Here is a 27,393-nt window from a genome sequence, read left to right as displayed (position 1 = left end):
TGAGAAATTAGAGGCGGCGGTAATATACGATGTCCGAAGGTTAGCTAACACTGTGGATGTCAGTATGTTGACATTTAATATTTGAGTGCTTTTTATTTTTCGCGCCGATGACAATTCGCAAAAATTTAAAACGTAAAAATTAATCTATAGTTTTATGACTCGAATTCGCAAAATAAATCGACGTAAAAATTTCCAGATTTACGGTATATGATAAGAGTTTAATTTTGCCCCCATAATTCGACATTTTAAAAGTGTTTCGGGTACAATAAAATGTTATGTTACATTTAGAAGAGTTACTGTAGAATATATTTTTCACCTATTTATTTGATTTATTTGCACTCATTGACAGTATATGACGTCAGAAGTGACGCTATTTCTAAAACTCAATCAAAAATCAGTCAAAACTGGACAAATTTGTTATCTTTTTATGAATGGGAAATATAGAGCGCATGCTTGAACAAGGAAATTTTTTTGTCACTTATTAGTCTTGGCTAGATACATCTCTGATTAAAATATTTTGCTTGTTCAAGCATGCACTCTATGTTTTCTGAAAGAAAAATTGCTTGAAAACAAGCTGTTTTTATGCTAAAAATGCAAAAATGGTGGGAAAAGGTTGTCTATACGATGTCATATTTCTAAATTGCGGGCAGTTGAATCAAAATGAACATTATGTAAAACCATCACATATATATCTGTACAAAGAAAACAAAGAATTACAGTAAAATAATGATGTTCATTTTAAGGGGCCATTTTAGGCTCATATCATAGATGTATATAGTCCTTTCCAATGAAAATTTACATGTATTTGTATTATCGTTTCTGAGTTTATCCATGCAAATGTAATTAAAGCCCAAAAATTCGAGTCTATTATTTTAATGTAGTATAGATATAATTATTACAGATGCAAACTTTCTCCTACATGTAGTTTGACTTCCCAATTTCGGCCGGAGGTATATAACATTTATAACTATACATAGATGTTTCAGAAGATTAATAATATTTTCATTAACAGTATACTTGATCTTAAATGATAAATGAATGACAAAAAAGAGAAACTATTTTGCATCAATTGAAATTTTACAATCTTAAGCCTGGGATAACTGTATTTTTTTTATTTTATAGTTTAGACGTTATTTATTAAAATAATTTATATAGCGAGCGCGTCATATGTTTTAAGGAGATATAATTGTATATCTAAATGGTCAGAACCACCTCATATTCTATGTATAATCAATTTTTCGTATTGCATTTGAATAATTACATTGTATCTTAATGTGTACTTCTTTGAGATTAACGATGCAAAGTCTAATTCGTGTGCACATGACTGTGCGCAGGTTTTTATTTTCATATAGTTAATAGGACGTTATTACTTTCTTTAGCAATGTGTTTTTATTCAGAATTACATACTCTTAATGTTCGTTTTGGTATTTAAAAAAAGTGATTTTATGACATCAATTGGATAAAATGGTTAAATGTCATTAGCTATATTCCTTACTGGTATTTTGAACCTCATGTTTGTATGAAACTGCAGAAATACTGAAAATTCCTTCTTTTACGCGAGTACTTAATTTCGTGATTCCGCCGTTTTGTATCAAATCGCTTAAATATAAAATCGCCATCGCTAATGTGTTGGTTATAATTTCCTCCTAAGATCAAAACTGTCTGAGAAATAAAAGCGAGATTTTAAAATTTCCGAGGATTGCCTCTCGCGATTTTACGATGAAATGAATTCCTCTTATTATATAGGAATTATACAGTAATATGACCTGACGATAATAGAGAGGCACAATATGCCTTGATTAAAACGAAGACATTAAGGAATTTAATGCAAAAATTATATTATTGTGCTAAATACAATGCATGTAATCATAACAATTATTGTCTATCAATTTTTTCCTTCAGCAATCTTGTCCCGCAACTTCTTGTGCTCCCAGAGTTCCTTGGTGGTCAATTTTGGAACTTGGAATGGTAGTTTCTTCCACTGCTGGACCGGTAGGGGACGATGTCCAGCTTTAGTGTCGTAACTGAATGACTTCTGAGACAGATAAAGCAGGGGAACACCCTTATACAAAAAGATGGTTCCCAGTTTTTTCTGGCAGCCCTGGTGATTCCACTCGGCATGTATGAGCTTGTCTGGATTTGTATTGGGCATTTTTGTCGGAGGTTTTTCATCAATCTTGTCCCACAACTTGACATCAAGCGCAACATAATCTTTGTTATCAATGCAGCGCAGTACACCGCAATCAATGTCAAAACGACCGCATTTGCAAATCAGTCTGTGGTTTGCAGCGCCCTCTGCTTTTGTTTCTGCCTGTGATGCTGTCGACATCTTCAGCTCTTGTTCTGCAACCATTTCTTCAATGATGTTTTTGATTTTCCCTTCAACATTTTCATCAGATCTAATCATTTCTTCAGCCTGCTCCATGTATTTTATCCGAGCTTTGTTGATAGTCTCTCTGTCATAGTCAGAGGGTTTTCCCAGAACAAGGATTTTGGCTTTCAATTTTCTTGCTCGCCCTTTTAAAGCAAGTAATATTTCGTTAATTTTTCGAAATAACAAAAGCCAAAAGAACATAATAAATTAATCTTCATATCAATTTTGCAATCAATATTGTAACTTGTGAAAATAAAGTAAAAAATATAATAATAATCAGAAATCAAATTAAATTATGTAAAACTTAATTTAATTTACTTGTATTTTAAATGCGCCTTAATAGAGGTTTTAAATCTGATAGTCTACCTTGAAATTCAAGCAATGGTTACAGATATATGAAAATCAAAGTACTGTTGAACATATATCATTTCAATTGGTACATTTGCCAAATATTTTAAAACTTTAGAATTATTTTTTTTTCTAATTTTTTTGTGAATATGGGATACAACTTATATGTAGATGTATATTATTACAAGGAGAATAATATTTTGAATTCATATAAACCTTTTTGATTATGCTTTTAAACATTTAGATTTATACTTAATTCTGGTTGTAACTTAATTAATTTGACTGTTCAATCGAAAGCAGTACATTGCAATTACTTTACATTTTCTAATTCTGGTTCTAAAAGCACTATTGAATAATATTGCAGTTTTTCTAGTGTTTTGGCGGTTTTGTTTAAACCCTCTATCTTTTTTAGCAGTTCCACATAGCTAGTCGTCAAAATTTCATCATCTGTACTATATGTATTTTAATTTACTATTATCTTTAAAGTGCGGTTCTCATTACGGAAAATATCCAAAGGAGAATTCACTAGTATTGTTCTACATTTGTAGCAGAGCCATTTACAAGAAAAAAAACCCCAAACCACAACTATATTAACCATCTTACCCATGGCTTGCTTATACGATATTTCATTTCCAATATAGTTATACAGAATAACTAGGTCACAGTCTGGGATATCTATACCCTCCTCTGCCACTGAGGTGGCAACAATTCCTTGAATTTTCTTCTCATGGAATTTATCCATGGTGCTATCTCTATCTGTTTGGCTCATTGCTAATTAAAAATACAAAAGGTGTTAAAAGATTTACATATCTTTTCATAAGGATTTTAAATTTTTGATTTCTTAAATCTCAACATGGTTTCATGTTTATGATGCCTTACCTTTTTTTCCAGTCAGGCTTTCACAGTTATAAGCCTTGATCTTTAAAATTTCACTCAATCGTTTAGCCACTTCTATAGTTTTTACAAAAATTATAAACTGTGTTGGTCCACCATTTGTTTTGTCTTTTAGGATATTGTCCTCCATTGTTCTCAAAAGAACATGAACGTTTTTTGCAGAATTTGTATTAGTGAAGGAATGACTTTGCATATTTTGTAGATCTGATTGCAGAGCTGAAAAAATAGTAGAAACATTTTAACATATGAAGAACCAAACTAGTTCAAAAACTGTACAATTCCACAGCAATATTCTATTAGGAACATAAAAAAGAATCATATTTAGGCAGAACAAGTATAAATGCGTGCAAACCTAAGACTTAAAGAGTCACTTTCTAAGGTAAGTAAACATGGGAAAAAATAAATAATGTCTACATTTTTATGGCCAAATATTTTCTAATTTTCAATTATTCTATCAAGGAATAGACTTCATGAATTCCTATACAAATATGGTCCATGTTAATCAGAATATTTTTTATCAAATCAATATAACAGTTCTTGAGGCAGATTGTTTTCTGTATTAATTCTGATAATGTCTGCAAAATAATATCAAATTTCAACAGTGAGAGTAGTTTATCAAAAGATATTTGAAAAACATTATTTTTTTTAAGTGGGGAGAGTGTGCGTAATATGCACGTGTTTATCTTTCCTTTTAAAAAGGTATGGGTTGAATTGAACAAATTTGAACCCCCTTTAGCCGAATGATATGTTATGACAAGTCAAATGCCAGACAAGAAATGAAAATGGAAACAGGATAGCAATACTAAACGAGCTAACCCTTCAAGCGAATAAAACACATCAATGGATCAATGGACAATTTTTACATGTAATAGGAATACAATTGGCAATAAATTACGAAATGTCAATCGTTAAATTAGAATATTTCATTTAATCATTTGAACTTCTAATATTTGCAATGTTTCATCTTTATATGTTTCTGTAACATTATATATGAAATGAAAGGCATATTTTAGCTCTAGGAAAGAAAAAAGACAGACTGACAAGAAAGGAACAAAGGGAAAATTGTCTTCGGAGACCACGTAGATTGATGGAATAGGATTTAAACTTAAGTTTCCATCCTGAAGTTGTGGGGATTTTGCTAGTCAGGTTCGTGTTCCATGTCTTTGTAAGATATAAACCACAAGTAGATTTTTGCTTAAAAGGGGTCTTTGAATAAAGAATAAATAAACACTCTTAGTACATGCATCCCTCAGGGAGAAGGTTTTCTTTTACCTGTTTACTCCGTTTACCACATACCACATCGATGATGCTCAAATCGTGTCGGGCACGTAGCATCGGGGGGGGGGGGGGTCCCTCCCTCACTTATTTTTCCAAGCAAAGATTTTTCTTAATGTTATAATTATACAAAAAATTAAATTAACATGGAGTTGCCCCCCCCCCCTTCCATTTATGGTACCATGTACAAAAAATTGAATTGAAAATAATGAAATAAACAGCAAGTTTACTCCCCCCCCCCCCCCCCCCCATGGATTAGGATTTTCAAAAGTAACGTTCTCACTTTTTATTTTTATGTTTTTGGCTTGTCACGATTTTTTTTTTAAAGTCTGTCTCCCTTTCAAAAACGATGCTACGTGCCTGCGTGTTTCGTCTTTATTACACATTATCAACAATTTATGTCGTTCTAAATTAATGAATATCGGACTTATAATGCCTATCATATGCTATAAGAATTATCTAATTAAAGAAATGAAAAAAACGTGATTCTTATTTGTAAACAAACTGTTCTGCCATCGTTTTCTCAGTATAATGCTGGGTTTTTCCGCTCACATGCGCAGTGGCGGTATATATAGCGGATCAAATTAATATTCATCAGACGTGTATAAGACAGCACATGTTTTATGGGTCCAGATTGTGTGAAACGTCTAATATCATAAGAAGCATGATGTATATTTTTACTCAAACTCAAGTTAAAATTTTACTCCAAATACGCCAGATATACCTTTAACTCAAAACATATGTGAAATTTTATTTTATGAGTATCTGATAACTGATTTTCTAACCACTACTTCATGTAATGCATGTATTATATTGACAGAGTAAAGGGTTAAATGGATAGCAATTGCCATCTTACTGATCATCAGAGTTGCAAGTTCTTTCTCATTATCCGTGACATGTTCCACCTTCATGTCCTCCACTTCCTTCTTCAGAACCTCCAAAGCAATGTCTCTTGTCAAACAGTCATTTACCTCCAGCAACTCACTAAGTTTCTGAAACAATTCATATATCAACCTTCAGGAGTGACTATACTTCCACTTTCTTAAGAAATTGTATGGTACAAGGGTTGGTCCAAAAGTAATGTCACAGTTACGAGAAAACCGTGGAAAATCGACGTAAAAAGACAAAAATTCATGCTTTGAGATATCTACACATTTCAATTCAAATCTGGAAATTTTAGTGCTTTATGATAACTATTTCGAAGGATAATATATTTTGTAGAGCGTGATGTAAGCTAAGGATAACCGCTGCACGCTGGCAACGTCATTTATACATATATGTATATCTTTATCTTTCTTGTAGAAATTCGTATTAAGTACTATATAAAAACTGACCACGATGCTCTATTTACTTTTCTTATTATTCATTTTCCATTCAGTAATTGAGTACTATTTCGGTAATCGATGGAGTAGTATATTGGATTTTTAAGGTGTGTTTAGTTTTTTCGAGGCCTTTTCAAAAAGTCATGAACATAGCTTTATAATATAGCTCATGATCTGAGGACTTAGTTTTAACTTTCGTCCAGAGCTATGTCTTCTGTCTATCTAATTTAAATATTAACACGACATTACATGTATTTTATTAGATATTGGAACCAAGTTAAGGGTACCCTGTTCAAAATAATGCAAAAATGCATCATATTACCATTTACATGTCCAGAAACAAAAGACATTTGGTTGATATCCAAAATGGACGGTAACGCGTTCCCTGATTTTTTTAAACAGAAAATATTTCATATGTTATATCTGTTTCAAATATTGTGTTTTAGAGCTTTTTTTAAATTTTTAAACATGTACTTTATTCAGAAATACAAACCTTAAAACAGGTTAATTCATAACGCAGGGTGTTATATATATATATATATATATATATATATATATATATATATATATATATATATATATATATATATATATATATATCTTGTTAAGTATTCAACGAAAGGATCTACTGTGAATAACAATGTTATTGACCTATAAATGAGATGGATTGGTCGGAAAAAATCACCTTGTGAAAATTAACGGTTTTTTCGTTATTTTCTATCATACATATTTCTACATTTTTCGAATTTGCATTGTAAAATTATCATATTGCTCTTGCATTGTATAATCAATCTTCAAAGTTGGCTAAAACAGCATTTTCTCAGTAAAATGGCATAATAATATTTCTGCATGTTTTTGGCCTTGATATTCTTCAGGACCGGCCTACCCCTTAAACAAATCTTAGATATTTCGTTAGGTTTTGTTCAAAGGAATAAATTAAATAGCAATTTTCTATGGCCCTGGGGTCGAATTTTGGAGAAAAAAAAATTGGAAACTAATTGTAATTATAAACACGCTTTGTTTGAGGACAAGAGCCATTCACTCTGTGTTACTCGATACAGGAAACACGTAATAATAATCATGCCGAGCAAAATGTGTTATGTTTGCCTTTTAAGAACATCTACATGTATAATATATTGTATTACGGAAAAGTACTGCAAAGTAGATGAAGTTTGTTCTTTGCAAAGAACGCGTGCATTGGTGACATTTTGAGCCAAAAATGCAGGAGGAAAATTTAGAAATTAGAAAAAATGGGGGTGGGTCAGTTAGACTTTCCCGTCGCCTTGCCATTCCGGCAACAGGTTCGCCCCCTTGTACAAAGGATGCAGCTGTTGACATGGAAAAGAATTCAGTTGAATGTGCAGTGTTCGAGCCTCTGTAAAAACATCACTCTTTTTGTATTTTCTATCGGAAAATCTAAAGTGACGTGCATTATTTGTCGCAAAGAGTCAAAGGGTTTGCGACTACTGAAATTGCGCCACAAGAAACTTTCGATATGTCATTGGTTGTAAATAAACGCATTTTAAGAACATATATCATAGAATGTAAACTTAATCAAAATTTTATAAAACTGCTCATAACTCATACTGCTCGGACAACAACTGTGAAACTTTTTTTTAATCACTATACATTATGAGAACTAGAACCTAAGAGTTTAATGTGTATGGCCTAAAATCAAAAGAGGGAACGGAAATCGATATTTTTTTTAAAGACAGAAACCAATCCCGGTCCTTTAGGTCAATTCATTTTTATTCACGATAGATCCATTAAGGAAGGAGTCTTCTCGTTATCAAACATACTTCTTATAATAGGAAATTCATTAAATTTTAACTCAGTCAAACGGGTCATATTACCAAATGATTCTAAGTCAAATGGATCGTATTACAAAATGATTCTATTAGTTTAATCAAATTTGACCTTTTTGTTTTCGCATAAGGTCAGGTTAAGGTCACTACCTTTTTTTCTCAACGTAAAGGATGATAAAAATAAATGTAGCTCTTTGTAGTTCTGTAGACATTTGTTTAGATTTAATTAAGAGATTCTATTCTTCAATAAAATGATAGAATATCAGAATGTCAATCAGTACATAGTGCTAAAAAATTTTATGCTCCCAACAACAATATATTTCTGATTTTTATGTATTATAAAGACTTTATATAAAGATATAAATTGACAGAAAAGCTAATATATTGACCATTTGATAAGAGAGAAAAACTGATTTTAGTGATTTTTCACAAAAATCAATGTATAGAATGGGGGCTTTAAAAAGATTATAAAAATGAAATTTGGTAGGCAAATCATATTTTTACTTTCGGATCAACCCTGGTAAAAAAAAAAGTTACCTACGTCATTACCTATCATTCCAATTTTCAATAACGTTATAAGAATGATGTAAATTAAACAATAAAATGCTTTCTTTGATGATTCATCCTGCTAACACGGGTAATGTATTTTTTCTGTAATCCCCCTTCCTTCATATACCAAATGAATCATCAAAGAAAGCATTTAATTGTTTAAATTAAATCAATTGAAAAAGTAGATAATTGCATAAAAGATGACTTTTTCGCATTATTTAGTAAATATTTTCTTCAAAACATGTGATGCAAATGATTTTAATACCCTTATACTATAGGGTGCAAAACGCAGCTTTGTATGTAACGTTATAAGGACGTTTTTAGATGAGGGACAGACAAAAACTGACCCCTATAAAATAAATTGTAAAAACATGTTACATATATGTCAATAGAAAGATTAAATTATGAATTTTGTAAATATTTAAGAATAAAGCACATATTACAGAATGCTATAATTTAATTGGCACTCAAAACATGAGGAAAATAACCAAAGGACGCTTTCTAAATGCAGTACACCCATGCATTTTAGGCTCCCCCTAACAGCAGAATGCAAGTAAATCAGCCATTTTAATTGCTGTGATTTTCAGGAGCAAGTCCTTAGGCATCGTTTAATAGTATTTTCAGGGTAGATTCGCCAGCTTTTCAAAGAGCTATATGTCGCAGTTGTTATTTAAAAGTTTTATATTTTGCGTATTTATATTTGGCTTGCATTGCCAATCGAGCATGAATGAGAGGTGAATGAGTGAATATATGAATGATTTTTGGTTAGTCACGTGAGGATTTTGTTTGGATTTTGTTTGGATGTTGACCACGTATCTATTCTTTACTATTATATTAAATCTGACCAATAGAAATTTACAACTGAATTCATTAATATGCATGACTTTCCTAAGTCACTATAAATAGCGTAAATCCTGCCAATTCCCCAACCCCAAGACTTTTATCTTCATGGTAGGAACAGTGAAGTATACTTTTACCTTACCTGTACAAGATATTTCATCCATTTTGTTAGTTCATAGTTCTTGATACCTAGTGAGCTTCTGTTTACCTTGTTATTGAAATATATTAATTGTAAATTACTTCTAATTCATTTTATCGAAATATTCTAAATTACCGTGCGATGTTGCGTATGAATTGTGTCACTGATTGTGAGTGTGTTTGTACTTATAGGTTTTACTTATCAATATAATCCTCGATGTTTCTGATCAGTTACCTCCTTTTATTTTAGAGTCTCACAAAGTTATTTTTCATTTTTCATTTTTCTACATTCTTTTTTTCATGTATCGAAAGATAAAACTCTTATGATGCAATGTTTTTAAAAAATGAATTTTCATGTATACGGCATTAAAATAGCCGAAATCCCCTTCCTATCATGCTTCTTTCTAGAGACCCCCTCCCCTTTGGATTTTATACGAAACTGTGTTTAGCTACTTTAACACGCAATGAACATATTTGTTTTGTACAATCAACAATCTGTATTCTTGAACTATACACTAAACAATCATAACCAAATGGGCATAATAACAGTACAGAACATTTTAAGTTAAAACCCATTGTTCCCTACAGTACCTTCAGATACTCCCCACCGAGTCGTATTCTTTCAGAAGAATCGGGCTTTCTAGACAGAATTGGAGTGGCATCAACTTGCAGACGACAACACCACTGCACATATGCTGGCGAGTTTCTACTTGCTTCCAGTGCCCTGTTGGCATTTGGTTTCCTCAACATCGTCTTCAATATCTCTTTCTCATCTTCATATTTTGTATCTAAGTGTCCTTTTTAATTGAAAAACGAAATTATTGACAGCAATATTCACTTATAGAAAGAATGTTAATGGTTTTGTATAATCTTAAGGACGTTAGATCCTGCGATCAAAAGTCTTAATTAAAGTTTTTTTTCTAAAGTATTTTTTTAAAAATCTGCACACATAGCTTAACTAAAATTCTAAACAAAATATTGAGGTTTATATGCTTCATTTGGCGCTACAGTGAATTTAATATGACATTTCTGCACTGAATGTGCAGATTGCACACAAATCGCTTTTCCCTCTATATTGTATTATCGGAATAAACTACGGCATCAAGTACAAATTTAAACTATTTTAAAAAAATATAATTAAAATTATCATAAAGAAAAAGGTTACAATTTCTTCATCTAATTTATATTTTTACCTTTTGCACTGATAAAACGCTGTTTTTATCCATTACCGATTCAACATGAAATAAAATTATTTAAAAGTCTCAAACTTTTTCTAAAACTATGATAACCTTGTCAGAAAAATCTACAAATTTCAGAAAATAAAACCAAAAGTATGGGTCTATTATGTAAAATTTCAGATATGGCATGAAATAATCTAATTTAAGCCAAAAATTTGGATTCATTTTTCCTTGACTTTAATGAAATATAAGTTAAATTTGCCAATATTTGTCGATAGAAGTATTGAAAAATTTTAAAAACATGTTTTTTGATAATGAAATGAAGATATCCTAATGCATAAACTATCCGGTAATAATATTTTGTTTGCACTGAAAATAAGGAAGCTAAAGTAACGGTACTCTAAAACAACTGAGTTGAAAAAAAATCATTTTTTTAAAAACCTTCCGCCAAAATACATAATCCCATACTAAACTTTGTAAATATGTAATTTTTCCTTTACTATTTTATTTCAAAGAGTTTAATAGGCATTATAAAATATGAATTTATGAGAAGAATCAATCTATGATGCATAAGTTCCAAAACAGAGATTACGCAAAATGGCTACCCAAAAACAGAGGAACGAACCTCTTTAAGTCATATTCTTCTTGTCACTTTGCTAAATATTTGTTGAAAGATGTAGCATTCAACATTTTTGGGAAACTTTTGAAAAAGAAGATCCACACATAATATCAGTAAATCTTTGCTCTGTTGGCAAAGATGACCAAAGATAGTTAAAATTCGGAAAATACACATGTAGTTGGTTGATTGTTTTCATCTTCGCTAACCAAGGTTCCTGTCGTATATTTTCATCTCTGGAGATGAGGACAAATGAATATTAAAAAAATCTAGTCCCGCTGTCACCAAACTTTTCACATTACCGTATATCCGGTAATTTTCACAATGATTTAATTTTCGCTTTTTTCGCGATGTCTTTTGAAATCGCAAATTATTAAAGCTTCTTGGTCCGATTCTTTTGTAATTACAGCATCAAAATTTGTTCCATACAAATCATTTATCTTAGAAAGTTATGGACTCTCTCCTATTTACACCAGCAGAATAAGTCTCCTTTCAAAGTAAGAAATATTCAAAGTAAATAAAAATAATTTCTCTTTGGGCAAACGAAAAAACAAACCAAAATGCATCACGGGAATGTTTAGAAAAGGAAACCGCTTGGTTTCGTCCCCCGAATGATTGGGGTTATTCAACCCGCATGCTATGCATCGATTGTAAAGAAAGCAGACTTTGGAAATATTAGCGAACAAAACGTACACATGTTTATTTGTAATTTGTCTGATCATGTCGACCTTTATTTAAAGCGATGTCAAAGTCGTAATACAACTATACCTGTCTGGAGTAAAATTTAACATGAGGCGAAATAACGCGGTACCTTTTAATGTCGTTTGTTTTGTTAGCAAATTTTGTACGTATTTTTCTTCATTGTAATTTGGCATAAATGACGGGTAAAACTACTGCAATGTCTATTATTATACATATACTAAGCATAGCCATCGTTTAAAAGCGTGCATAAAATTTAATATAAAATCGGACCAAGCAGCTTTAAATACGCAGAAATTTTATTCTGTATCATTTTCTACAAGAAACTTTTCACCTCGCAAAAATGACTGACGCGTTTTAAAAGTGCTACACATTTTCCACATTTACGCAAATTTTGTGACACGCGAAAACAACCCCCCCAAACACCCCCCCCCCCCCCCACTATAGAATATACGGTACTCTACCCAGTTCTCAAGTCAAATCCTTAACCGAAAAGTACATGAATTAGAGGTCAAAACTCAGATTTGAGTAATGACTTGAGGAAAGTTAGTGATGGTGGGGCTATCCAATGAGATGGCATGTAATGATGTAATATTAATGAAGTAATTATCTTGACACCTCAATGTACAAATAATAAATGTTGTAGTCTAAATAAGGTATAGTGGAAAACAACCGGATTTAGCAATTGAACGTTAGATAAATACTTTGTTCGTAAGTTCGTGGTCAAAGTCACACATGACATTTTAACAACACACTTTATTGTGACTGAAATAGTTCAGTGGTTAGAGCATCAGACATTAAGTAAATATACATGCAGGACTATCCTTTTTAGGTTGTGGGTTCGATACCACTAAACTTGAGGCAATTATTTTTTTTATTGTTCACGTTCGTTAAAATACCGGTATTCATTACTGAAATTGTGCTTTTGCAAACTTGTATTTTAAAGTTATCAAAAAGATTTAACTGGGAGAAAATAAATTGAAAACTGCATTTTACGACTAAGCCAAATGGTCATTTGCGCCATATTATTCCTGCGTTTTCTTCTTTCATCGTAATACCTTTTTCTTCATCAACGATTTTCTCAATTTCTTCCATTAATTGCTCAATTTGTTTGTGAATGGGGTCACTTTTAACATCCTGTAGAAGTTTAACTTTTTCTGCAAATAAAAAAAAACATACATCGTAACACCCATAAAGTTAGAAATCATTGGTCTTTTCGTTTTTCATCATTTTGTTTGGATTATTGTTTTTACTCTTTACAAATAAAATAATTATATACTGTGGAATCATTAGATTTCGTGGTGGCTCAATTTTCGTGGAATTCGTGGGTACCCCTCATCCACGAATTAAAATCCTCCACGAAATAATTAATTTGGGTAATAAAGGCATATTTCCTTTGTAGGTTTAAGAGAATACACGAAATTACGTCCCCACGAACCTCTAAAATTTAAGCAATCCACGAAAATTGGCCCCCACGAAATTTAATGATTCCACAGTAGTGCTGACTGAACAATGAATTAAATATTCTAATTTTCAAAATCACTCAATGACATCATCTGACACGACCAATTTCCATTTATAAGAATCCTTTCGTTTTTTTGTTGGGGTTCGGGTTAGGAGTATGTCGGGTGAAATTATCAAAATCACCCCCAAGAAGCTAGGGTATCCCCTTATAAGAAAGTGAGTAAATTAAAAAAGATAATATATTATGCTTAGGTCTAAATAATTTCAGCCTAATATTCAGCATGTTACATCTTAGTCTGATAGTATCTATACTACTATATTAAAATAATAGACTCGAATTTTTTAGCTTTAATACCGATAGATCGGAAGAGTTCTGTCTTTTGTTTTATATATTTTAAACATCATTGGTACTTGAAGATTACCAATTTGTATTTATTTTTTCTCAATCAAGCTTCGCTAATTAATAATTAACGAAAACTCCTCAAAAATTTCCGGAAACCACCTAAATATTTTGGATTTTACAATCTTGCGCATGCGAATTAACTTTAAAAATCCCGAGGGTTTCCAATGTCAACATGGTGTGTAAAAAACGTTTTTGAAAAAAATGTTAAATTCTGCAATTAAAGAATTAGACTTTTACGGCTTCAAAATGGTTTGTTATGAACAATTTCACTGTTATTTTCAATGCAACTTTATTAATTTTCTCCAGAATCGTTTTTCTGCAACATTACGGGTATATGGTAGGCATTTTAACTGTGGTGAAGGTCTTTCCTGAGACACAGTTAGATTATTCCAACTCAGCAGAGTGTAGTGAAATTAATTGCATTACTGTAGGCTTAAAGCTTGATTGTGCAAATGTCAACAATATACGGTGTGTCGATGTATCTATTTCTTAAATGTCCGATATCATATGTAATGTCAACCCGTGCACGCACGGGTCAAAGTCTAGTATGCATTAATACTTACAGGTTCAAAGCTGGTGTGCTATGAAAAACTCGTTATTCAGTTTTATGTAAAAGGAATTCATATACCAGTATCACCTACCAATATCAATTTGATCTTTGTTTAACTGTGGGTCATCTTTGTATTTGATGACAGTTGACAGCAGATGGACATCTAAGTTGGCCATGACCTGGAGGATGTGCTCTTTTGCTTTGCTTGGAGTGTTGGCCTTGTTGGTACCAAGTGTTGCTGTCAGACCCACAATCTAAGAATAAACAATGGAGTTCATTTGTGTGTGTGTGTGTGTGTGTGTGTGTGTGTGTGTGTGTGTGTGTGTGTGTGTGTGTGTGTGTGTGTGTGTGTGTGTGTGTGTGTGTGTTTGTAACATAATTAACCCATACCACAGGGTCAAATAATATAAGTGTGAAGTTCAACTTAACTAAACACCATTGAGATGATGGCCATCTCATACGAATAAGTAATCTTCTCCATTGTAGGTCCTTGACCTTTGACCTAAAAACTTGGTTGAAGGTGACGAAACACCCTTTGCCATCAATTACTCTTTATGTGTAGAATGAATGAGAAAAGGACTAAGGGAAGATTATATAGGATATTATCTGAAATCCGGGGCAATATTTTATTAAAAGTCTTCCCCACTCCCCTGGGTTCAAAATAATTTTACTGCAAATACTGCATGGACCTGTGTTAAGAATATTGCATAATATTTTGAACCCAGTTTCAGTATTTCGCAGTATCAAAATATATATGACATCAGTATATAAATGCATATAACTGACTCCAAAAATTTATCAGCTGATGAGGAAAACTACATTTAAGCTTGTGACCTCAGAAATAGTTTTTAAAGTGCAAATTTTGAGCACATACCGGTAATAAATTTATTGCAATAATACAATGATTAACCCCCATACTCTATTTGTTTACCTGAGGCAATTTCGTATTTCCATCACTTTTCATCAAGTGATATTTCAGCATGATTTGGTTGTAGGTGTGACCCTTGCAGGCATGGTGACATTCATCAAATATCATCAGCGAAAACTTGGACAGAATGAGTTCATCCTTTTCCGGATGGATAGCATTTTCCAAGATGGCTGGTGTAAGAAGGAAAACTTGGTACTCTCCCACGAACATGTGGAGTTGTTCACTTTTTTCACTTTCACCAGTTATTTTTAGTGTTTCATCCTTGGTAATACATGAAAGACAGAGTTTATGAAAAAGGGCCAATTATCTGAAAATCATGAAAATAACTGACATTTAAAAAGTACAAACTTACCACTAAATGAGGCAAAAGATGTCTCAGGACCATGTAATGCTGGTTAACCAGTGGAACTGTCGGGGCCATTACAACTACCTTACCTGTTATCAATATAAATGTAATACTATCATCATCATCTCACTGACATCATTATGATTGTTATCAGCTGGTTATGTTAATTAAGGTTAACATCTTCAACTGCTTCTTAAATCAATTTTTGTTTTGAACTAAAGAGTGCTTGAATTCAAAATGGTAACTGTGATCCCTTACCTTCGGGATGTTTCTGTATATGATCATCAATGATAGCAAATGCCACACGGGTTTTCCCAGTACCTGTTCCTGAGCAGACAATGGTGTTCTTTCCTTTAATTGCGTTCTCTGCTAGCTCCTGTTGGTAGTTGCGAAGCTTAAGTCCTCGAGGTTTTACATTTTCTTAAATCAGAATGTACAGTAAACCTCGTTTATTACTAAAGTATGAATATAATTTTTGCACAATTATGGATATAGCTCATTTTGCGGAATCCCAGGCAAAATTTCACAATTCCTTCCGAAATATTACAGTTAAAATGAAGAATAGATATGCATGAATTGTATTTGGCACGCCACACAAAAACACAGTTTCACGGTCGATAAACTAGTTTCATCAGCTGTAAGCTATAGTAACTTAGACTATGAATATCGACTTTAGTCTTTATTTTAAATCTGTAAGTGTAAACCATTATAGTTAAACCGAAAATATATATTCAGAAGTGTAAACTATGATAATAGTGAACAATGAAAGCAATCGTTTGCAGTTGCATAACATAGTATATCTGATAAATACAGTGTCAAGATGTGGAAACTATATTTAACAATCTGATAAATATAATTTCTCATTTTTATTAAACTATAATGATATAATGATATACTCTTAAGAATAATTAACAATGGTCTACAGATATGAATCTATATTTTAGCAAAATCTATGTTAAAGACAGATAAACTTAGATAAAGATTCGTAAAATATACTTTAAAACCGTTCAATATGATTTCACAGATGAAAACTACAGTTAACGAATTGTTAACTATAGTTTACGGTTTGTTAACTATAGTTTACAGTCAACAAACTAGTTTTTAAACTGTTAAACTATTAAACTCATTTTGTGAATTTAGCGTGCTATTATAGAAGATACATCCAATTTATGTCCATCAAATTTTGCTGTTACCAAGTTTTACTATATACATCATATAGTGCATACTAGGTTTAGAATAAACATTTATATGCTATATTTGAAAAATGAACAAGAGACCTTTTGGCCATATTATTACATGTGTACCTGTAAGTGAGCAACAATGCCATTGCATGCAGACATCTAAATATCACTTTTTCATTAATAATGAAATGAATTAAAAATCTAGAATTACTAATACATGTATTATCATAAAAATTGAAAACACTACTGCATGATAAAAAAATATTTCATAAGCTTGTGGGGCTTGTTTACCATAATAAATGCAGAATAAACTGATTGGGCATTTAATTAAAACAACCTTGATCTGTGCAAATGTCATGTGCGGATCAAGGGGGATCAAATCGTTGAACCTCAGCGGCAAACAAAATCATTTCTTTGCCCCACCCCCTCAAAAAAAAGAAAAAAAAATCTTGATACGTGCATGGATCAAAGGCAAGCCCTGCTACAATACATAATATTGTTACTTTATTACCTTGGTTATCTACATCTTCATCATCAGACAAAAGATCCATTTGTTCAAAATCTGAAGAAACTTCAATGTCATCACTATTATTAAGTGAAATATTATCGGGTTCCTTTTCGGAATCCATTTCTTCCACTTTCCTTTTGCGATTATTCTCTTTTCTCAAAGCTTGTACAGTTTCCATTTCGTCTACATCGACATCAGAATTCTCTCTTATTCTGCACTCCATTTCGTAGTCTAAAAGTTTCACAAAAAATCTTAAAAATGACGTTTCTTTGCGATTCCGAATTCCAACAAATAAGTTTAAAAATCTCAGTCTAACTAAATTATAATGTCAGATTTCTCAAAGTTGCAAAACAATGCTTTAAACAAAATCTTTTTAATTATGCTCAGAACTAATCCCCCACCCCCTAAATTTTTTTATTTACATAGTATTATTAGGGAGCGTTGAATTTACCGACAAGCTTTATTATCGTCAAAACCATAAAAACTGGACTTTTTTTATTCTAGTGAATGAAAATAGAGTATAACGGGGCACACATATATCTATGAGTGTAGAGATAAGTGTTGAAAACATAAATCTCAAATCTCAAAATTTTAATGCTCAAGCACATGTACAATTGTTATCTTTGCAATTTACAATATTCACATGTTATAGAAATGAAAATCTGAAGCAATATGATAGATGTACTTGAAATAAGGCCATACTTTCTGTAACGTATAGGTACACGGTGTTACTGACACCCTCTCCGTTTTCATTCCAAATCAAAAAACGATAATAAAGCTTGTCGGTAAAAGTTGTTTTGGTGTCACATAAGAAGGACTTGTAAAATTGGCAGTACTTAGAGAATGAATAGGATTTTCAGTGTAATGGAAATCAATTCCATCTTTGCTTTTCTGCCACTTAATTTTCTCAGGTCTCGTTGTTGGTGAAATTTCTGACTTAATAGTTGATCTAGATCCATAACAAACAGGCGAATCAACAAATATCTTCGCACTAGGGACGTCTGTAAAGAAAAAGGAGAAAGTTCTCAAAAATAAAACACAAAAACAAGTAAACAAAATTTGAGCTCAAAATTTCAAATCTTATTTTTCCATATTTAATGTTTAGAATGAATAATATGGGTATTTTTAATGCTTTTTCAAAATTTGAAAGTCAGATATTGAATTATAAGCAAGATACAGATTTGGAATTCTTTGTTTTGTAAACAAAGCACAAGCCTTGTTATTGTTAACATATGTGTTTTATTGGTATGAGTTTCAATCAAATGTTGCTTTCTTCTATTGATGATATATGTTATAAACACAAGTTTGAACAGGTTTGCCTTGTTTCTTATGAGTTATTTAGCTAAAGAAATGGTAATTCCATACTTTACATTATTTGTAAAAAAATATAAGACTCGAGCTTTGTTTACGTAACAATGGATTATAAACCGTGTATCTCTCTTATAACTTAAATTACAATGTATAATATCGAAATTTTAATCAATCATTCAAAATAGGCAAGATAACCACTTTATATCTTTAAAAATTTTTTTTTAAAACAAATTGATAAAAAATCGTGTCCATGTCCCTTTAAATTTGAATATTTACACTTGCAAATGTTTTCCCTTATATAACACTGTTTGCACATTCCGCTGTTATTTCTGCATAACATCATTATGGGTCAAGAGGTCAAAGTAGGGCATGAATTATCTAGGTCACTACTTTTTCTATGTGCTCAAACACACCTATTACCCTATATAGATATCGTAATGAAAACAATTGATTCTGCGACAGAGATTCCCCTGAAATGCCTAAGTAGACTCTAACTCAACTTTAGATCGCTTTGTTTTCAAATATAACATAACACAATATAACATGATAACATAATATAAATCTTCCATAAAGCCCGAAGGGCTTTATGGGATTTGATCACGTGACCAACCCGTATTTATACCCCGATATACATCCAAAAATGATACATTATTTCTTAAATAAAATGTAGTTATAGTTGTAACGGCATTTTTTATTGGCTGAACAAATCCATCTTAATCGTAATACATTGTCTACGTCACCATATGATGTGAGTACAAACCGGTTTAATCCGCTTGATGTTCTATTTAAATTCTGCACAAATCAACGCCATATTTTTTTTAAAAGGCGTCTTATTTTCTGAATATGGTAGTGAAAAATTGATTTATAAAATTATAAAGAATGAATTGAATTTATATATTTTGTTTTACTAGAATAACATAATGTTACACTTTTTAAACCGCCTCATGATGTGATGTACATGTGATGTGGGCACTTAACTCTTTACGCATATACATTATACATGTACATGTATGAGAAAAGAATTTGCCTTTAGTAAATCATGATTACGTTGCTAATTGACTCTATGAAATTTGTTATTCAAGAATTTTGCTACTTGAAGTTTACCTTCTAATACATATAAACGAATGGTATTTTTTGATTTATAATCGGGTCCATTCGATTCAAACGAGAGGACGGCCTGATAGTCTCCTTCATCCTCCTTACATACGGATTTTATGACAAGTTTTTTCTTTGTACTTCCCCAGTACTTCTCCATGCTTGTATCAATACATTTTATGACGTCTCCTTTCCGTTTCTGCCAAGTGATAGTCCAACTTGAGGATTTAACATTTTCCACATCTGCTTCAAATAAAGCTGTTTCTCCACATTTTTTTTCATTTTCACCTTTTATGGAAATGTCTGGTTCATCTGGGAAAAAAAACCATTGAAATTTTTGTTTTAAATAAGATAATATTTTTATTAACAAATCTATGAATGACAAAAAAATGATTTATGAAGTACTTACCTTTACGGTCCGTCTGTTTTTGTGTATTCGCAAAGGCATCTAAAAGGATCCTGCAGGTTTTGAAATGGTCATCTGTAAATTTTGAGCGTTCTATCATGATCAGCTCTTCTTCATAATCTGTTTTGCATCTAATTTTTGAATTAAATCGTTTGATAACCAACTTTAGATTTCCCCATACATATCCAAATTCACCATCAGAAATTGATGTCGAAATTGCGTGACCGAAGTAGTTGTTTCTGAACAATCTTAGACGCTCTATGTCATCACTAATTTCTGTATCCGTGGCCTTTGGCTCTTTCCCCCATCCTTGAGCTGGACTCGGTAAACAACATAAATTCCGAATGAGCGTATAGAGCAAAGTTACATCAAATGTGTTGTAATCAGGAAGACCAGGTGGTTGAATAAAGCAGATCATTCGTTGGTCTGGCAGAAGTTTCAGAGTTGAACATGACTGGATTTTTTTAAAAAGATCAACAGGCTTAATTTGACTGGCCAAAATGTCTATGAGGGGCAGTTTTATTAAATCAACACTGGCCACTGTAATACACTGAAAGTTTCGTTCATCGTTTGATGAACAAAAAGATGCCATTATGATACAATGTTAATAGTTTGATCGTGCGCTTGTTTTCTTCTGTGCTATAAAGTTGCTCAGATCAGTTCCAAGTATTCTGATTAGTGTTCTTTTCATCTCATGTTTTCGTCCCCATTTCATCATCTGTTTACAATATAGTGTAAATTGAATGAAATTAACGAATAAGGAATTCTTTTAGTATAATGAGGGATCAAATACACTTGAACATGATCAAATCTATCATAAAGCCTTTTGGAGGGCGATCAATTCCAAAAAGTCCGAAGGGCTTTATGAACAAGTTTACCACGCTCGACCATATTTTATCACTTTATAATATTAGAAGAATAGTTCCTTATTACTAAGTCTTTATTATTTTTCAGCAATTGTATGATTAAACATAAAAAGTCATTGATGAAATATTTTTCGTAATACACTTCATTATCGACCCGACAGTAGTCTTTAACAGAAAAAGACACTAGAAAATGTAAATATTATTCAGTAAGAAGCTAATAATCATTAAAGGAAGTGTGCGGTCATCTTGTATATTTTAGCATAAGAATGTAAACAATTCTTGAACTGGCTTGTTTCTGCCTGAAACTGACCAAAAATGTAGCAAAAAGATGTCGATATAAAAGCAATAAAATGAGAGTCTACATGTTCCGTATGCAAATCATGCATACAAGAACAGGACAATGACTTTTTTCACTTTAAAAAGCAGTCGAATTGCGCAGCTACAGACTTATTTTGAAGATTTTTAGACGGTGGCTATAAATAGCCACGGTCTATTGCTACGGTCCTGACCGGAAGAGTATTTCTCACGGGGACCCTAGCGGATAACGAACGATAACTCTGTTAGGTACATGTATGCAGCGTTATACAGACAATGTTTTATCTACGTGTCGATTTCAGTATGAGAACTAATTTTAATCTTATCAGATATTTTAAGCGTTATAGCTGCTAATTATTTTGTACAAACATTTAAATAATGTATGAAATTGTGTTTTATTTTAAATGAGTCGTTACCCTATCTGCTTACGCGGTATTAATAATATAAGCACCAACTGCCAGTTTTGACGTTTAACTCTGTATCAGGACTGCATAAACTATATCACTGCGATAATTGGTCAAGAGATCTCACAATAATTGCTTCTTGTTTTTTTATGATATAAATAATTGTCAGAAACACACTATTCAAACTGGTTTGCCATTTCATATTTCAGCAATTATGCTTTATCGATAAATTCAGCCATTTTCAACGCATTAGTTTTAAATGAGCAATATATTTTTTGTTATTGTAGCTTATTCCAAAGAATTCACAACAGATACTGACAATGAATATTACATAAATTACATTTTATTGAACTTTAACCGATCAATGGCACAGTTTCTTCTACAAGTGTGCATGTGTTTTCAAACACACAACAAACTTTTAATTTACGATACAAATGTGTTAAATTTTCGACCGACCTGTGATTTACAATGTACCTTATTTTGTACCTCACTCAGTCTGTAGAAACATTAATTTTATTACAGGCACCTCAATATTCATTAGACAATATTTACTGGAGATGTTGATGTTACATTTTACGATGTTTCAAAGATTTTTAGTTCAGATTTTTGTTTTACATATGCTGTAAAACGTCTTATGGATTTCACGGCGTGTCAGCTCGTGTATCTCTAATTTGCAGCAAACTCTAGCTTTTTTGTGAGAAAAAAAACATGCGATATTCCATATACATTTATGGTACATTGTGAACGGCAATGTAAGATATAATATTTTGTTAACTAAACAGTGTCTGTCGAATTTTTTCACAATGAACTGAATTCGATGAGCGAAGTACAAGTAGTGACTTTAATTCATATTCGCCCGTCCCTGCTAAATGTATTAGAGAATCTTTTCTTTGGTTTGGGGGCATTTTTTCACTAACAGATAACATTATTTACATACGTACGTAAACATCGCCCCGTTTGTTCTCAAATAATTTTTAACTCGCGAGTACAACTCTATTATGAGCTTTCTTCGACATTTGTTTCCAAGTGTTAGCATCATTTTGTCAACATGCATTTACAAATAGGCGGGCCTATATAAATGCGCCAGTTTGTTGCGACTCGCAATTGAAATACACACCGGTTAGAAAGTGTCATCACTTAACGCAATGCTACATCGGCCGTAGCGTATACATTCATGCTATATTTGCGATAAATAATGAAACATGAAGGCAAAAAAAATGTGCTTCATAGATGACTGTAGAATTCTGCTGAGCAACAGAAATATAGCTTTCCGAAAATATTGCCGGGATTTGCGAACCCTAGATCTATTGTCTAGTACATGCAAAGAATAAAATCAAAGAAGATGGGTGAATAAGGCGTGTAAAATGCCCATATGAGGAATGATTAGATACGGCAAAATTAAAATATCATTAAATCTGATACTTTTAAAAAAAATAATTAAAAACAATATATATATTTAACGTAACATCGGGTTGTAATCTTTAAATAATTATTTTAAATACTTACAATATATTGATTTAAACTGGCGTATGCGTGTCAAAACCTCCTAATCGTGTAATTTTTAAAACTTCAATGCATTTTCTTTCATAGAGTGGGTCTGAGCTCAATATTTTTTTTTACAGTCTAAATGTGGTTTAATGGAATTTAAACCGGTTGTACTCAACAAAAATGTGGAGAGATGACCCACTACAGTTCAAAAATGTCATTTTGTAGCTCAACAATTGAACGTTTTAGAAATAGTATACAAGTCTGTAAATTCGTGGTCATAGTCTCATATAGCATTTAAACAACGCACTTTGTTGTGAATGAAATGGCTCAGTGGTTAGAGCACCAGCCATTAGGAAACTTTATAGAACTTGGGTTTTTAGGTTGTGGGTTCGATACCACCAAAACTTAAAGATTTATTATTTTGTTCTCTTCTTTTTGAAATATTTTAAACTGAATATAGTTAGAAATTACCATTTTGTAAACTTGTATAATAACATATCAAATATATTTAATTGAAAAAATGCTAAATTTGAAATTGTATTTTACGACTAAACCAAACGGGCAGTTGCGCCATCTTATCCCCCATCTTCTTTATATACACAGCTGTACGGTCAGAAAAACGTGCGTTGAGCTTGAATTTTGTTTGTTTGGTGTTTTTAAAAACTTATTTTGTATAATTAATCAATATTTGTTGTAAGTTTACTAGAAAAGTTTAATGTAGCAAGTAATTTATGCGTGTTAAAGTGTACTGAAAAGCAGTAAAATATACATGTGACTTTCCCGAATTCATTCAAATGATTTGAATAAATCTATAGCTAAATACAATAGAACAATTAAATGTTTAAAACGTTGATTAATGAAACTGCCGCGACCAAATGTTGTATGATATTTTTTAAAATTTTCATTCACTTTCGTTGTGAGCAAATGGAAATGGAAATAATCCACTGAAGTCGAAGATAAAATACTGATTTACTCTTCTGTTTCATGATGACGTGCATTCCAAAAGCAATACAAGTTTTATCAAATAGGTTCTTGTAAACCCATTCCGTTTTCTTTACACCTAAATGTATTAACTGACTATGAGATGTGATGATCCACAAGACTGCAACTTTTTCCCCGTGAAGAAAATGAGGGAAAATGCTGTCGAGAGGGACAATTAACATACTATATGTTTGCCCAAGTAGTTAGTAAAAATAAGTATTTTATCATACCAAAGCTTTATTTGTTCTCGTTACTTTGAGAAATCTACAATATATTTAAAGCACAATAGTCCAATCCACACTTTTCAAAGGTTGTTCCCCTTTGCGGGGTCAACCCAAGGTCAAAAGGGAAAAAACCTGTTTCAAACAATCAAATATTTGGGCGTACTGTGGTGAAATCGCTATGGATTTGATTTATTCATTCAATATGTTATGGCAACCATTCAAAGGGGGTTTTAATGTCAACTGATATAGATACAAACATATTGATACAAAATATAGATACAAACTTCTATACGACAAAGACTACTGTGATAAATCTTTGGGTTTTTCCCAAAAGATGACGACCAAGAGACACAGCATTTGTAAAGTGTAGAGTGAGATCACAGCTACGATTTCCACAGAATTATCCATGTAGGAAACTCACGACCAGTTGTGCGAGTAAGCGTTAAGTATTAGTACATGTATGCGATACTGGCCGCGGTTTTCGACAAAAATTATTATCATACATCACTCATTGTTACATGTAATATGCCACTTTCAAACGACGCCACCGTCTAACAGTACTTTCAGTACTTTGATTTAAATCTTCAAAATAAGCCTGTAGCTGCGCAGCTCAACAGCTGTTCTAAGCGATAATCAAAGTACTGAAGTACTGACAGGAGTTGATTTTATCGATTATCATTTATTTTAAAATCAACTTACTTTGCATGGCAATTAGTTTCTAGTCTGTATTTGAATTGCACACTTTTTTATAAGATGAATTTTTAGTCTTTTCAAACAATAATGTCGAGAAACCCCATATGAATCATGTTGTGTAATAGTTAAAGATAGATTTCAAACATTAGTAATCAAAACAATTCTAAAAATTGTATGGAACTCTAGTATCGTTAACCAGGCGCTCGGCTTCTCTGTTAATCTCCGAAAAGTAAGAGACCCTCTCTGTTTGTCGGAGATTTACGGAGACAGCCGAGCGTTTGGTGGAACGAGACTATATTAAGGTATTTCACTCCTCATGTTTTGATTTCATTGCGCAGATGATCATTATATTTAAAATGAATATGATTTTATTTATTTAATCATCACAGATAGATTATTATTTCATAATTACACAACATTCATAAAGAAAATCCATTTGAATTTAAGAAACAAACAAGTTTTTTGGGGAACTATTTTTTCGTGCGGAAGGTTTTTTAGACGAATATGACAGAAACAAGCAATTTTATGAATTTTCAATATACTTTTCTTTTTAATATACTTTATTCATTATTCACATTTTTAACATTTGATAGGTTTGTAACATATTTTATAGGTTCTGTGTGACATGTACAAAATCAAATCTTAAGAATGTGATTGCCATTTAGCATAAAATAATGCATGTATATATTTAACGTCTGAATTTTTTTAAGCCAAATTTTGCGAGAATTTTACCTTTGAAGCCCTATATCTAAAATTTGACATCACTGACCCCCATGTTTTATTATGTCAAAATGATACTGAATACATATTTAGGCAAACTGGATTAATCTTATAAAATTCTTGATATTCAAAATGTTTTTATTTCAAATCAAATTGTAACAATTATAGAAATTGTCTATTTTAAGTGCAAAAAGGTCACACAAAAATTTATGCAGCTTTGTACAAATTTTTGTCGTAATCCCTCTATTCAGTGTGACCATTGTGCATAATTAAAAACAATATTTGAAGAAATAAGTTTGCTTAATCAAAAATACTGACAACAAATCCTAATCAGGATGAAATTGCATTTTAGGTGCAAAAAGGTCAAATTAAATAGGCCATAACTCAGAGGGATGGATACTGATCCCCCATTATCTTTGTATTTTTTAAGTTTGTTTTGTCTACAGATTTCAATGATATACTTCTCCAGAAAATCTTGATACAACAACATTGAGGAGTGGGATACCTTAAACTCTGGCGTAGGAATACATGAGACTACAAAAATACCTAAATTGTTCGTATCATATAAAATCTGACTATTTTCAAAGTGTTTATAGATAAGTTTTCTTGAAAAACAATGCTTCAGCATACATTACATCGAATTTTTCTATTATTTTCAAGAACTAAGTCTTGTCAGCGGTGATGATGTGTGCTAATTAATAGGTCCAAACACTGTTTCACTTTCGTTTTGCCAGATTAACTGCATAGGAGAGTTGATTAAAATCAACTCCCAAAAAGGCACTGTCCTGTTCTTGTATGCATACTGTTCAAACACAATGACATGAAGGACTACATATTTATTGCTTTTATATCTATTGGCAGCATTTTTGACCAGTTTCGGGCAAAACCAAGCCAGATCAAGAAATGTTTACATTCTAATCCTTAAATGTACAAGATGGCCGCAGTTCCCCCTTAAATAACTACTTTACACTTTGTTATATGTCATGCTGTCATCTATGTAATGTTGATTACATAAATATTTTTTTGAAAGATGTACATTTGTTGTTATTTTGTCAATGTCTTTGAAAAAAAAAACCTTTTTCTAAAACGAAAGTAGATGATTTCTAAATTTACTTACATTACAGTAAATTTCCCAGTAGTGCTCTAGGTCCCTGTATACGCATTAAAAAAAGCCTTTTTCTTCCTTCTTTATGAATCCTATTTTGCAGGCAAAACAATATCCAGATTCAATGTGTTCCTGGCAGCAGTCATTTTGAGTAACAAAAACGTTATTGCAAACCGAACATTTAAATGTCAAAATACTTAAATACGAACAGACCAGCTCTAAACGGAATCAACAGACCCGTTTGCGAAATCAACAGATTCCGACACAAAACCAAGAGTCATTCACTGACAACGTTAGAAGGCGCTCAAGTATCTCTAGCAAATGCACGGTGTACAATTTCCATTTTAAGGCCACTCGAGCGTCAAGA

General features: G+C 32.0%; 1 protein-coding gene across 1 annotated transcript; it reads right to left on the bottom strand.

Moving 5' to 3' along the window:
• LOC128186135 (antiviral innate immune response receptor RIG-I-like) lies at positions 1-27,393 on the bottom strand. The gene is made up of 15 exons (XM_052855871.1): positions 27,039-27,393; positions 20,234-20,948; positions 19,834-20,136; positions 18,255-18,419; positions 17,422-17,649; positions 15,988-16,149; positions 15,736-15,818; positions 15,387-15,644; positions 14,547-14,709; positions 13,097-13,195; positions 10,137-10,342; positions 5,748-5,883; positions 3,602-3,832; positions 3,326-3,493; positions 1-2,517 (listed from the first exon to the last, which is right to left on the bottom strand). The coding sequence occupies exons 2-15, from the start codon at positions 20,820-20,822 to the stop codon at positions 1,886-1,888; spliced, it is 3,423 nt and encodes a 1,140-aa protein (XP_052711831.1). The 5' UTR covers positions 20,823-20,948; positions 27,039-27,393; the 3' UTR covers positions 1-1,885.

The sequence above is a fragment of the Crassostrea angulata genome, chromosome 5 (assembly GCF_025612915.1).
Source record: "Crassostrea angulata isolate pt1a10 chromosome 5, ASM2561291v2, whole genome shotgun sequence".
In the NCBI taxonomy this organism is placed as follows: Eukaryota; Metazoa; Mollusca; class Bivalvia; order Ostreida; family Ostreidae; genus Magallana; species Magallana angulata.
Note: the sequence above shows the minus strand (reverse complement) of the source record. Positions and strands in the feature narration are given on the sequence as shown.